This window comes from Oryzias latipes, chromosome 20 (genome assembly GCF_002234675.1).
Source record: "Oryzias latipes chromosome 20, ASM223467v1".
Lineage (NCBI taxonomy): Eukaryota > Metazoa > Chordata > Actinopteri > Beloniformes > Adrianichthyidae > Oryzias > Oryzias latipes.
The window spans coordinates 16,818,145-16,832,199 of record NC_019878.2 but is presented as its reverse complement, the minus strand read 5'-3'; the positions used below and the strand labels follow the sequence as shown (position 1 = coordinate 16,832,199).

The window sequence follows — 14,055 nt, the reverse complement described above, 5'->3', positions numbered from 1 at the left end:
ATATGTGGAATATACAGAGAGGGGAATGCATTGCAAGGTTGAGTGTGTTTGTGAGGGTTTGGGTGGTGCACGCTAGCTGTGGTGCATGCTAATTAAATTATCATGTCCACTTATGGCCCATCGATCCTGATGGCTGACTGCTGTGTGTTACTGATAGTCGTAGTGATGGTGCGGGGCAGCTGATCATGTTATACACAAAGCTTTTGACTTTTACCTTTCATTTGTGCAGATGGTGACCACATTTGTGTCTTTAAGCAGCCTTAAAGCAGCCTCACATGAAAATCCAGCTCTAATGTGATCTTTTGTCTGAAATCCATTTAACATTACTGAAATGTGCAAGGTTTTACCCTATTTAAAGATTGGCTTTCCGATGCTTTTGTCTTGATGGAAAACAAACAGAATACTTTAGATTTTTGTTAAACAGAACTCTGGCTTTACAGATCCTGACATACTGGATCACAACTGAAAAATATCTGGTTGTAAATGTTTTAAAAAGTAATGAAATTCTCAAAAAAAACAAAACACAAACACGGTACATCCATGTAGTTTCCTAGCACTTTAAAGTGTTGAGAAGCAGCCAAGTGCTACTAATCTATGGCTAATCTAATAAAGGTCATTATGGGAACATTAGGAAGTGGGGCTAACCAATCTCCTGGTGTAAGGCAGTTAGCTTTGCGTTAAAACAATACCAAAGAGGAAAGGCGTCAACTATTTCACGGAAGCAAACAGCCATCGATCATTGAGGGATTATAAGGTCATTTTCAAACAACTCGGAGTCCATCATTAAACAGGCAGAGAGATTAATTACAGTTGGAGAACATTCAAGACAGTATCATGTATTCCCAGAACAGGCCTTGGCAGTCAATTCTTTGTAAGGTCAGGTTGTACAATGCCCACTGAAATGGAAAAATCCTACCATGCAGGAACTTTTTTTGGTCTAAGTTACTACTGAGCGATGCTAGAAGACGTGACAGTTTTATTCTTTACACTTTTTGTTACAGATATGATACAAGTAGTTTGAAAAATCACACATTTTGTACAAAAACATACCTTCCAAACTCTGGTCCTTGAGATCGAACAGCCAGATTGGTTAATAACAGGTTTTTATTGACTGAACACCATAATCTAAGACATTAGAAGAAGTTAAAAAAGAAAACTACCGGGATGTACATACCAGGTTTTTGCAATGTTCTGAAATTTATGAAGATGAAACCTTTAAGTGACAGGTTTCTAATGGATACTTGGAAAGATGAAGGTCAGAAAAGGTTGTTTTGGGGGACACAAATGCAGAAGTCTGAGCAGGAAGGGAGATTTAAAAAAAAATAAACCTAAGCATAATTTTAACTGATTAATTTTAACATTGAAAATTAACTTACATTTTCTTTTTCTTTACAAATTCTTAATTTTAAGAAAATCTGAAATATATAAGGATGCATACAAGGAAGGACTGAATGCAACAAATAAGCTGAAAGCATATTTCATAACCAAACACAAAGTACTATTGAACTAAACTTGATAAAAATAAATTGAAAACCCAAAAAAAGTACAATTAAAATGCCTAAAAATAGCAAAAAGGACACAGAAAAGTACAAAAATCCTTAATCTTTGCTTTCTCTCAAATGTTAGTCTGACTTTGTCAATGTTCTTTAACTGAAGCTTTTGTCCTTTTTCTATGTTCGCCGAAAAATGCTGAGTCTGAGAAAGCTTAACAAAAAGGCTGATGACACAGAAAACATCATATATGGAAATGTTCTTTTAAAAAGAGCCACGACAGCAAGCTTTTATTGCCAAGCTAATATGCCCTGATTGGCACCTTTGTAGTATTTGTTGTGACAACTTGTGTCAGACTTCAGCTTCCACCATTGTTCATGGCTTCTGCTCATTTGATGGGATGTGTGGAAAAATGATGACAGTGTCATTTTCCTGGAAAGTTCAGCACTTTTCCCCCTTTTTTTCTTCTTTTACTACAAATGCTCTGAGAGGCCACAGAAAAAAAAGCAAACTGCTCTGAAAAAGATGCTACGTGAAGCTCTTGCCTCCGTTCTGGTTGGCTGCGCTTGCTGTGTCCTCCTCAGAGGCTCATGCAATATGATGGCGCTCAGAGAAAAATGCCATGTGAACAGCTGGTCTAAAGACTCAGCAGATCTAAAGCCACTGAAAATAGAACACATCACACTCAACCTTCACTAGTTGTAAATTGGTGAGTAGTTGCTGCCTGGTCGGTTGAGCCTTTTCGTTTTTTGTCCGGTCAGCCTCTTCCACCAAGTTCTGGATCTCTTCCAAAGGCCGTTTTCCCTGTTCACCGTCATCCAGGTTATTTTTTTATGGTTCCATTTTCAAGAAATGACTTCTTTCTCTCACACAAATATGCAGAAATTCCTTTCAAGTGTTTTTTAAAAACTGAAATGGATGAGCTGCAACTGCTGGTCTAATAAAGAAAGGAGCCCTTTTGGGATAAGTACTTTCTTAAGTAATAAAGCTCTATGAACATCTATGGATAGGAATAACCAAAAGACAAGTTTCTGAACATTACCACCTGCATGATCAGCATCTCACAGGACAAAATTAATAAACAGCTTTATTGTAGTAAACAGGCCGAGTTGCAGCAAGAAAGTGCTTGCTGAACTGACAGAAGAAAGTAAAAAAAACTACCAAATATCATCACTGGATGACTGAAAACTGGAATTAGATGTTCTGGACTGATAAAAATCCAAACTTTTGATTCATGGCACAGAGTTGTTTTCATTGTTGATAACATGAAAGGATGGTTCTACAGTGTGGGACAGTCGGTCAGTGTGATGGTATGGGGCTGTGTTGGTCAGAGGCCTCCTAAGCTAACATCTACTATTGCAGCATCACACAATTCCAACTGGTTCACAACTGATTGGTCAGGCTCATCCTACAACAAGACAATGACCCAAAACATAAATCTAAGCTATTCCAGATCCACCTGAGAACAACAGAAAAGTGCCGACATTAAAAATATGGAGTGATCAAGAACAAGCCAGACATTTATGGAAACACCTGCAGGACAAACTTTGGATCAAACTTTTTTTTTTCTTTTTTTCTATTGTTGAAAGACTGCAATGTCAGAGGCCACCTGTTAACCTTTTAACATCATGTATGTCACCGGCCACACCGAAATAACACACGCTCTTTGACGTTATATAAATCATTGACTGTTTACACAATTAACGCGAATCAGCTGATTCTGACGCAGAAAAAAGCGGCACAACACATCACTAACATAAAGTGTGGTCTATCAGAGCAAAGTTGCTTTTCTGTGCTTCAGAACCCGCTGGAATTACGTAATCTGCATAAACAGTTGAGTTACAGTAGCTGAGAGAACGTAAAACACTGGAGCTAAAGCTCTGCTTTAAAGGGTTAAAGGTATGAATTTTAATTAGAGCACATTTTTTTCTGTAATTCAGAACTTCTCTTTGTTACCCCAGGTTCTTTTATGTACTATCCTTTTATTTTACAAATGTAACAAGACTGACTCAATTAAAAGATACTGAAGAGTTTCAAACTGTCCTCACATGTTTTTTATTCAATGTGTTTTTGCAGAAGCATCTCCATCTTTTAAACTCTTTTGCCTCAACTAGCCTCCCCACATTTAAGGTTTTCGAAACTATTTTTTTTTTAGCTAGTTTCCACTTTTTCATCCAGAGAGATTTGGTTCGATGCTCCAGGAAGTGTCAGCCCGAGATCATGACTGCTAATGTTCCTGGAGGGAGTCCATGGGAGCTTCCAAGGACGCCATTTGCTTCTTGGCTGCCTGACAGCTTGTCAATTACTAGGACCAAATGAAACTGGCTGAGGCATGCAGATATCTGCCCGTGCTTCAGATCTCCACCGATAAGGACTGTCCCTCTGTGTTCCTCGACTCACCTCATGCCACGCTAATAGGCCGCCTTTGCCGACGCTAAAGCTCTACTTCTCTCCCTGCACATAGGGGCATTTTTTAGATGGGAACAAAGCAGTTTATATGTTTGAGTAATGATTTTCTCTCCCACACAGTCAGAGTCACAGAATCTGGTCATCAGGAATATTAAGGATGTAAAGTGTGTGTCTCATTTTAGCTGACCTCAGGGTTCATACTGAAGGTCAAAAAGTTTAAGGAACCTTTTGTTTCAGACATTTACTCAAACTATTGGACCCAGATCTCATTTCTGTCTCTTTTTTTAAATGCACTGCATTTATTGAGAAAAATTGTCAAAAATAAACAAATTAATTCCAAAAATAAATTCAACTGGATTTTATTTATTTATTAATTTTTTTTTTTAGATTGTACTATTTAGTAGTTAATAGTACAATTGACGAATTAATCTAAAACAATTGACCTTTACAATTGATACTTGTAATTTTTCCTGCTGAAAAAACATACATTTCCAGGGCAGATGTTGCTTCAGTTGGGAGCATAAAAAGAGTAAACTGGGTTAAACTGAGCGTTAGCTAGATTTAGCTAGAAGCTTTGATATATTGGAATTTCAAAAACACAACATTCTAAAAATCCTAAAAGATTTCAAAATGGCCATCACAGTATCCTGGCTTTATGACTGAGATTTTAAGAAGATTTCTGCAGCGTGTAAACACAGTTCTGCCAGTGAAGCAAAGTCACTGGCAGAACTGTGTTTTGTATTGGTTTTGTTGTTTCAAACCAATACTTCTCAAATGTCCTCTCTTTTTTTTTTAGATGGGTTTTTTGTTGCTATTGAAGCTTTTAAAGCTTTCTGGAGAAGCCGAATCTTTAAAGTTGCTCATAAAAACAAACCATTAACAGTAATAGAAATAAAAGTATTTTTAAAGTGTTCTTCTTTGATACATTTCCTGTTACAGAATATTTTGGAAATATTTTTTTTTAAAGTGGTACGTATTCTTTTCAAATCTATTTTAAAAAAAATAAGTTTTATTACAAAAAACAACAACAAAAATGAAATTGTTCCATCAAATTAAGAATTTGTGAATTTGTGAATTTACATTTTGAGAACACAAATAAGCATTTTGTGGGTACAAATTAGTATTATGAAGAAACAAAGTAGCATTGTGAGGGCACAAATTAGCATTTTGTGCACACAAATTGTTTTTTTTGTATCTTCAATTCCTCCTATGAATTTGTGTGAGCACAAAATACTCCTTTGTTCCCACACAATACTCATTTGTACATACAAAATGCTAATTTGAGCACACAAATTATTAAATTGTGGCCACAAAAGATTGATTTTTTAACATTAACAGTTTGTCCATGGTTTTGTCATTTCTTCTTGCTTTGGTAAAAATTACAGGTTTTCCTAAAAGCCCTCCTGTCATCTATTTCCTTGGAGTTTTTATTATAAATTTCCAGCATCAGTAAATTAGCAAAATAGTATCATCGTTTTTTGACTCGATGAATTTAAAATGTTAGCTTTTCTCTCTTTAAAGTGTTCAGGCGGTTTTTTGTCTGGTAGATAGACCACTCTGGGCTGTAGACAGGCAGTCCGCAGTAAAACATGTCAACATGCTTGTTTGTCCACATGCTGTTTGCTCTTAGAGCTGCAGGAGTTGGCATGGAATGTCCCCCCCGAACAATTACCTGATTAGCTCTCTGAGCACACGCAGTGCAGCCAAGACTAGTCAGTATCCCTGCATCCCCTTCCATCCTGCAAAACACACTCACTGGCAGGCACATGATGGCAAGGGCAAACACACAACGGTCATCTGAGCGTGGGGCTTCACCTCTTCTGCTTGTAGCACGAACACTTGGACAAACACGGCAACATTAGCCGTACATTACTGCCATTTCACTGCGTTCCACTTACCGCTCCTCGGCTTCACTGCGGCCGTCAGCCTGAGCTGCTCTGGCTGCCTTTATCTGGTCAAACTGAGTTCACCCTCGTAACACGCCAAATACTGCACGGGCACGCTACTACTCCCACCAAACAAGACATATGCTCCTTTCACTTCGCCCATCTGCTTCAGTGGGACACAGATTCTCATTACAGCTGCTGCAAAGCAACAATTCTGCTCTGCTACTTGGAAGAGTGTACATATTTTTGCATTTGCAATAATGTTTAGCTTGATTTGAAAGCTACAATTAGAAGGTAGTGTAAGATTTAACTTCCATCCTCTCAGCATTTGTTTTAAAATGCATTTGTTCAGTGTCTTGGTAATCTCCTCATGAGCAGTTTTGCCGCATTAAGATTCTGAACATGTTACATTCACACAATGTATATAAAATAAAAATCTGTAGGGTTTTGTGCGGACAGCAGTTTCCCATCAAATCCAATAAATGTGAAGCTGCTCCATCAAAACAAAGACACTGAGCAACATTAAATAGTCAAATAGTGCAGTTTCTGTTGACTTCTTTTCACTTTTGTCTTGAATTTAAAGAACCTCGCAGACATTAATTGACTCAGAAGGGGACTGCCGGCTTCCACAGGGATAAAGTCTTATCTTGTTTGCCCTGACTTTTTGCTTTTACAGATATTGACTCAGAGAGAAGTGCATTCTCGACTGTACCATGAATACAAAGGGATTATGTTGCAACTGCTTGCAGTTTCTGCTCCTTTAGATAGTGAAGTCAGCAACCCAACAAATCCTGGAAGCACAGTGAGGATTGGGTGTTTCTGTCAGCCTGATGGATGCACCACTCACCCGACTCCATTCTCTCTGCGTTTGTCTAATGCTTCTATGCTTTGTTCTGCTTCTGTAGGAGTTGATGACCAAATTGATAACTGAGACTCCAGATCATCCGATCCCTTTTCTCATCGATCATCTGCAGACCAAGCAAGATAGCCCTGGTAAACTGCACAGAGCTCTCTCTGGCTCTGCAGCGCTGTGGGCGCAGAGCTCCCCAGGTTGGTCCAAACACTGCAAAATCAGAATAATTACCATAAACTTCTGTTTTCTACAATTGATGTCATGTTTACTCTAATGCAGTATGTGAGTTTTTACTTTAACAGAGTTTGAGAATAAAAATCTACAATCTGGTGATTAGTTTTAACTCAATTTTTTGCTTCAAAGGTATAACACTTTGCCAGAGTGCATTTCTAAAAAATACAGAATAAATACAAAACATTTTTTAAAAATTCAGCCAGCTAATTATTAAAATAAACGGAAAATGAATACATGCAAAATTATTATCATTAACATTTGTCTATTTTGCAACTTTCCCTTTACAGTTCATGACAGAGAAATCTATGAATCAAAAACTTGTGCAAACAAGGCCCATGGGCTGTAGAACCATCCTGGGCACATGTGTCAAACTCAGGCCCGCGGGCCAAATTCGGCCCGCAGTGTAATTATAATTAGCCCGCAAGATCAGATTAAATGTGCTTATGAGTGTGATATTAGATCTGGCCCGGGGTATATACTATACCCCTAATACTACAAATCCAGCAAAGTTTTGCTAGTATGTTGGCGCACAGTCATAACCGAAAAGTGCTCCTTTTTTCTGTTGACAGTCAAGTTTTTATTTTTTTGTTTACATGTTAATATTTTGTATTTAAAAAGAGAGAATTCCATTCCTGGGACTGTAGGACAAAAAGAAAACAGTAATGAATTAGTTCTTTCCCATGGAAACTCTTTCAGGTACAAGGAAGCTCAAAAATTAGAAAGTAGTGACAAAGCTTAGTTTTTTTTTAAGAGAATGACTCCAAATAGTGATTTAAAGAATGCGGTCAAATGAAGGAATTTTCCAAACATAAAGATTGAAGAGGATCGTCTTTTGATCTATTGTAAAGCATTCACAGTGGTTTAATTAGGATTTTGCCCTAAATGTAGAACCTGTGTTGTGTTCTTGGACATGGTTTCTAGTTAATTAAAAACTTCACCTCTGAGTTGTAGGGGGGACTGTTGGTGCAGAGAAACCCCGCTCCCCTTCCCCTCTCCAGCACGGAGCACAGCAGGGAGCTGTGCCTCACCCAAGCGTATTTTTCTTTTTCTTTTTTTATTTAATTTGGTTTTCCATAGAAAAAGGGGTTTAAATATGTTTATTGTAAGCTGCATTTATAGATGAAAGGTGCTACTGAATGCATGTACTGAATCAATATTCTTTCTTATTACAGAAAATAAAAATACTCGAAGGGAATACAGCAACTTTGAGAAGCCGTGGCAAATTCACCCAAAGAAACCCAAAAAGTCGAAAAGTGACCTGGCTGTTTCAAGCATCTCTCCACCTTCACCAGAATCCAAGTCCTGTAAGTTTTACCTTCATCAATAATACAATATAAAAAAGACCTTTCTACAAATGCTTTTCCTGCAATTCCCATTTATACATGTCTTCAACTCTTTCTCTTCCGGTTGTATCACTTGTTTGCTCAATTACATGCTTCATTCATTTTAATCTCCATTTTTAATTTGTTATAATTATATCTAATTAAAGTTAGTCACAGTGTCCTTCCTCTTGGAACCCTCCATAATAAAAAAAAATACTACCACACATCTTAGCACATTGCTCCTCACTGATGAATTATTCACAAAACGTAGAAACAAAACTGAAAAAACTTTTGATTTAGTTTGGAAGTAAATGACCGTAGCTGTGACGCTGAAATGAAGCATTAGTCTGGAGGCAGTGGGGATGGGTCAAATGGGGAGGAAGCAGAGCCTCAGACTTCTTCAATAATTTAGGACTGTGCTCTATCAATGCCAGACCAAGTCTATTTTAGGATGTGGTTGGAGCGTTGCTCACAATCAAGAGGAAGCAGGCGTGAAGACGAGCGCACACAAGTGAGCTAAAAAAGAGGCGAGTGGAGGAGCGGAGAAGTACTTGAAGGAACATTCATCTGAGGAGCACGAGCTGCGTTTCTGCTGACCCTTCAGGCTGCAAGGAGCCAGTCTTTTAGCCAGACCGCATTAAAAATACATGCACACATGTTTTGACAAGGCCAGAAAAAAATAAAAAATCCAAAGAGGCGCCTCGCATCACAATGCTACAAAACTATGCAACAGCTGTAAAAAAAATGCTTGAAAAATTCCAGAGAGCAGCACCTTTTAGTCAAAGCTTTCATATTGCTGCTCTGATCCTAAACCTCTATAATATTAAACATTAAAGTAAAGCAGTTGTTTTCTGTGGCAGGGAAATACAAGAAAGGGAAGACCCTTCCTGGCAAACAAAAGAGACATGTTTTTCCTTTTTTCCCAGTCTGCTATTGGCAAAAACATTTTCTCTGTTTATGGGTGTTCCTTTGCCAAGCTGCTTAGTCGGGGTAAACATGGCAGATTGTGGCAGGAACACTGTCAAAGACTCACTACTGACTTACTTTGAGTGAAAATGACAGAAAAAAGGTTGATTTTCACTCTTAGCACCAATAAGTGGATATAGGTATGTTTTCTTTACAGTTCTGACAGAAAGTAATGTTTGAAAGAGTAGCATCAGGACTTGTTTGGCATGTCTGCACACCCAGCTGGTTTTGTTATGTTGATCCAAACTCAGCTGGGATTGAGAAGCAGAAGAAGAAGAAGAAGAAGAAGAATGGTAGACGTGGGCAGATAGCTGATGATCGCATCAGCAATAAAGTCTCTTTTTTTACTTTCTTTTGTTCAAGATGATAAAGTTTGATACTTTATGAATTAAGTATCAACCAGAGGAGGAGAAAGGACACTGGAGGGGATGTCAGTTCAGTATGTGGGTCATTTCCTGCTCCTGTTTTGGTAATTTTTTTAATCAAAGAGATTGACAACCCCCACCCCCACCCCCCACCCCCTGGCAAGCAGACCGCTGAGCTCTGCGCCTCTGGAAACAACTTGATGAATTTTCTGCCAGTGCTTCATTTCACTTTGTTTCATAGCGATTCCCAAAGACTGGGGGGGGGGGGGCGCACAGAAGCTATAACGGGACTAATCCATGCTTGTTACATCTAGTGCCACGGTCAGTCGAGTGCCCGTCCTGGGACTGGAGGGAAAGCCGGGACTTTGATGAGCTCAGCCACATTCTGCAGGAGAGCAAGAAGCTGGGCAAGGCCCTGGAGAGCCTGTCACGCAGTGAGTGGCCACACCTCAGCAGAGTGCACGCTTGTGTCAGACTGTAGTTGCCTACATCTTAATATATGGGGCTGCTCAACAGTTAGTGAATCATTTATGGTGTCAGTAAAGAGAAAACACTCATATCCACTGTTTGAAAATGACAAACTAAGCTCAAATGTCAGAAAAATTGGGCCAATGCTGAGTACAAAAATAATCCAGCAGGGGGGGACTTACACGCTTGAGAAACAGCTCATCTTTATGGCATAAAAACCAACATTAACAACATGAATAATCATTTTTCAATCTTTCATGCTTCCACCTGGTAGTGAAGTTGATTTTTTTTTAATGCAGTTCCTTCACTTCTCTCTGCAGGCATTGCCTTCTCCGATGAACTTGATCAGGTAAGAAGATATGAAACTTTATTAAAATTAACAAACTGCATTGAGTTTATTGTTGGCACAGGTATTGAAAAGTCGGGTGCTCAGTTCTTCCTGCGGTGTGAAATAAAACCCAGTTTCATAACTTGGTTGGAGCCCAGCACCCGATCCAACAGTGTAATCTACCTCTAGAAGCAAATTCTCCATCTTTTTGCTTCACTGTGCACATCACTGCACCAATCTGTGAATACAGGTTTTTTCATCACCTGGTTCCAATCTCTTCCAACACAATGGAGCAGAAGCTGGCCAGGCTGGAGATGCTTGGATCCGTTTGGAAATGCTGGCTCAGGATTAGAAACACAGCATGTGTTTTTTAAGGGATTTTACTTTTTGCTTGGTGGATATATTTCCTTTTTCTTTTTCCTATAAAAAGGTATTCATTACTAAGAACCTGCTGTAATCACACAGACTCATCAGAATAGAACAGCATAGTGGATTTATCCTGGATAAGCAGAGGTTTGTTTCCCCTCTGTGTTGATCCTGGTGATTTTGTTGGTTTGCTGTGAGTAAAAAAAAACGGCAGCTCTGCTGCATGCGAAAATGCTGCTAGTGTGAAGGACGCCATTATAAATTCAGAAGGAAAACCTATTTGTTGTTTTTAGAATCCTAAGGTCAAGTTCCCAGCTTTTCCTTGACTCCATCCACTTCCACCTTTGCTTGTGTTGCTATTTCATTTGTCTGTCTGAAGTTGCTTTACTTTTATGTTTCTGCTTCCTATTTTAGACCTTTGGAGGATTCAACTCAGTTCTGCGCCCTCGGGTGGTGGGGGAATGGGTTGGGCGTGAGGAGTATGATGCTGACCCGCTGGCTGCTGAGATGCTGCACCCTCCAGTCCCCCGGGTTAAAACTGAAGTATACTGGAGCAGCAGAGACAACAGCCCAGCTAGAAGGTCAGCAACTGGACGTCTGAGTTTTGTGACAGTCTGCATAGCAAATGTAAAACAAGTTCATGATGTTCAAACAGATGTTCATGTGTTTTACTGCAGACATTGTGACTGACTGTGGTTTGATTATCCCACTTAGAATCCTCTATCCAACATGGTTTACGTGATGCTCTATTAGTTTTGAATAAGAATGGAAATGAAGTATGTCTTTTCCAAATCACCTTGTTTTTAGTTTTGGTTTAAAAAAAAATTTTTGGTTTGTTTTTCGGGCTGCACGGTGGCGCAGTGGTTAGCGCTCTTGCCTCACAGCAAGAAGGCCCCCAGTTCAAGTCCTGGCTGGGGGAACTTGAACGGAACATCAATCTGTGTGGAGTTTGCATGTTCTCCCTGTGCATGCGTGGGTTCTCTCCGGGGTCTCCGGCTTCCTCCCACCGTCCAAAAACATGCTTCATAGGTTAATTGGTTGATCTAAATTGTCCCTAGGTGAGAGTGTGAGAGTGAAGGGGTGTGTGATTGAGGACATTCTACCCTGCAACAGACTGTCCAGGGTGTCCCCTGCCTTCACCCACAAGTGGCTGGGATAGGCTCCAGCAGCCCCGTGACCCCAAAAGGGAAAAAACAGAATAGAAAAAAAAAGGAATGCATTTTTGGTTTTCGCTTAAACTATGTAAACACCGTCCTCAGAAACATTTTCATAAAGGCCACTTTTCATGAAAAGTCCATGTGAACGCACGTTTTGGGCTTCCACATTCAAAACTCTAGTGTTGGTGTCGGTGAACATTGCTCAGGGAGGTATACGTTGCGGTTTGTGCCCGGCTGGAATTCTATGACACCAAGTCATTCATATTTCGGAAAGAAAAAGCCTGGAGCTAAATTTAGGCGTATTGCACGGCTTGACATTTCGCACTTCTTCCAACTGTAGGTGGCGAGCATCGGCTAGTCGTAGAATAAGAAAAAGGAGAAGAATCCCTCCCCGCTTGTCCAGGGTGCGTCACTTGCCCCATTTGTCCAAAGCTTCACATATATAGGAGACAATCTGGTGGTTTGAAAAACCTGAAGGGGAAATCCACAATATTTTCTTTTGTGTTATATGGTATCACAAATTTGATTTGTTATTTTGTCTGATGCTTCCATTTTCAAAAATATACTTGAGACTCAGTCCTTTAGAAGGAATTCAGAGTGGTGTTGCTATTTCTATACATCAAAAGGAACCAGCTGAGGAGCCTCTGACATCTAGTGAGATTGACACCCAGAAGCCTTCCTGATGAAGCGTTTATTCATGTCCAACCAAGAGGAGGCCCTGTAACTGACTCCAGACACCCTGGAGAGATTGAATCTCTTAGCTAGTTTGGAAGCATCTCAGTGTTCTCCCTGAAGAGCTAGAGGAGGCGATCAGGGAGAGGAAGGTCTGGGTGTCTTTGATTGCTTCCCGATTCCCCACTGCCAGAGAAATGGTTGGATGGAGGCCCTTATATAAAAGGAAACAAGTTATTAGAGCAGCATGAAATACTTTTTTGGGTTAAAATGAGTTGTTATTTTTAGATCGATCACATTTGTGCAAAACTGAATGCACCTTTAAAACATTTCCTGTTCGTTTTCTACCCCCTCCATTCCATCCAAGTAGACATTTCACCAGTAATATGGGTTTAATCTAGGGATGAACAAGTAAAGATCAAAATAAAAATAATGTCTTTAAGTGTTAAGTAAGAATAGAACTTAGTTATTAGTCTTTTCTGTTGTTGTCTGTGTGTGTTTGTGTATCATTCAACATGACTGCATGTGACCAGAGATTGAACAAGATATAAACCCATAAATCACAAGCAGGCCCCAGCAGACGGTTAATCCCATTAGGTTATTGTATGTGAGGCTTACAGGGAGGAATCACCTCAGAGGATAATCTGCTGGGTGAAGGAGTTGTTGGGCTGATTCACCTGTGAGATGATCTGTGTCGACCTAAGAAGACCGTAAGATGTTTGTGTTGTTCTATTCTCAAGATCCTTCATAGCATTTGCTATGAAGGATACTGAGCTTCTGGCACAAGACCGGAAAGCTTGGAAGACCCTTGTTTTTTTGGTCGGCTCTACACACCAGGAAGGGGCATCGCCCCCCCCCCGCAAGAGCCTTGATTGATTGATTGATCCTCAAGAGGATGCTTCAGAAACCAAAAAAAAAAAAGAGATCAGAGAATGATCCTGACACTGTCTGGAGTACTTAAAATAATCTGCTTAGATTGATTAAAAAAAAAAATTCTTATGCTACTAATTCAAAAAACTTTCAATAGCGACTCCAAAGCCATGTGGCTCCAGGAGCAGGACCGGCCAAACCTGCAGTAACACGCAGCTTGACCAACACTGGTAACTGGAAAAATTGTAACTATTTAAACTGATAATGAACTAAAACAAACTGGACAAATGTATTTACATGGGAAGTGTAACTTGTGAAAGGAAATGCAATAAAAGTTTGGTTGCAAAACTAATCAGTAACAATAATCTGTGCCAGAAATTAAGGAGTATAAAGTAGGGTCACCGCCATTTTGCATTGTGCAAAAATCCTGTCAAAAGCCATCTCATCAAATGTTCAAACTATTTTAGGCAGAAATCTTAAATATTCTTGTCGCTTTCACTCACAGGAGTTCATATTTCTTATTTTTTGTATTTTGTCTTTCAAAGCAAAACAGGGATATTTGGTATATAGGATTATAGCAAAAAGAAGATGAGAAAGAAAATATTTTTTTTTATAAAATGGGTGAAATGAAACTTTCATATCCAATATCCTTCAGAAAACCTTTTTTG

At 39.4% G+C, this 14,055-nt stretch overlaps 1 protein-coding gene across 1 annotated transcript in view; it reads left to right on the top strand.

The window, feature by feature from the left end:
- c20h8orf34 (chromosome 20 C8orf34 homolog) overlaps positions 1–14,055 on the top strand; it is a 72,546-nt gene that overhangs the window by 11,957 nt on the left and 46,534 nt on the right. The window contains exons 2-6 of the mRNA XM_023949896.1: positions 6,692–6,836; positions 8,046–8,177; positions 9,841–9,960; positions 10,315–10,343; positions 11,103–11,269. Coding sequence (XP_023805664.1) covers positions 6,692–6,836; positions 8,046–8,177; positions 9,841–9,960; positions 10,315–10,343; positions 11,103–11,269 — 593 coding nt within the window. The remainder of the gene's footprint in view (positions 1–6,691; positions 6,837–8,045; positions 8,178–9,840; positions 9,961–10,314; positions 10,344–11,102; positions 11,270–14,055) is intronic.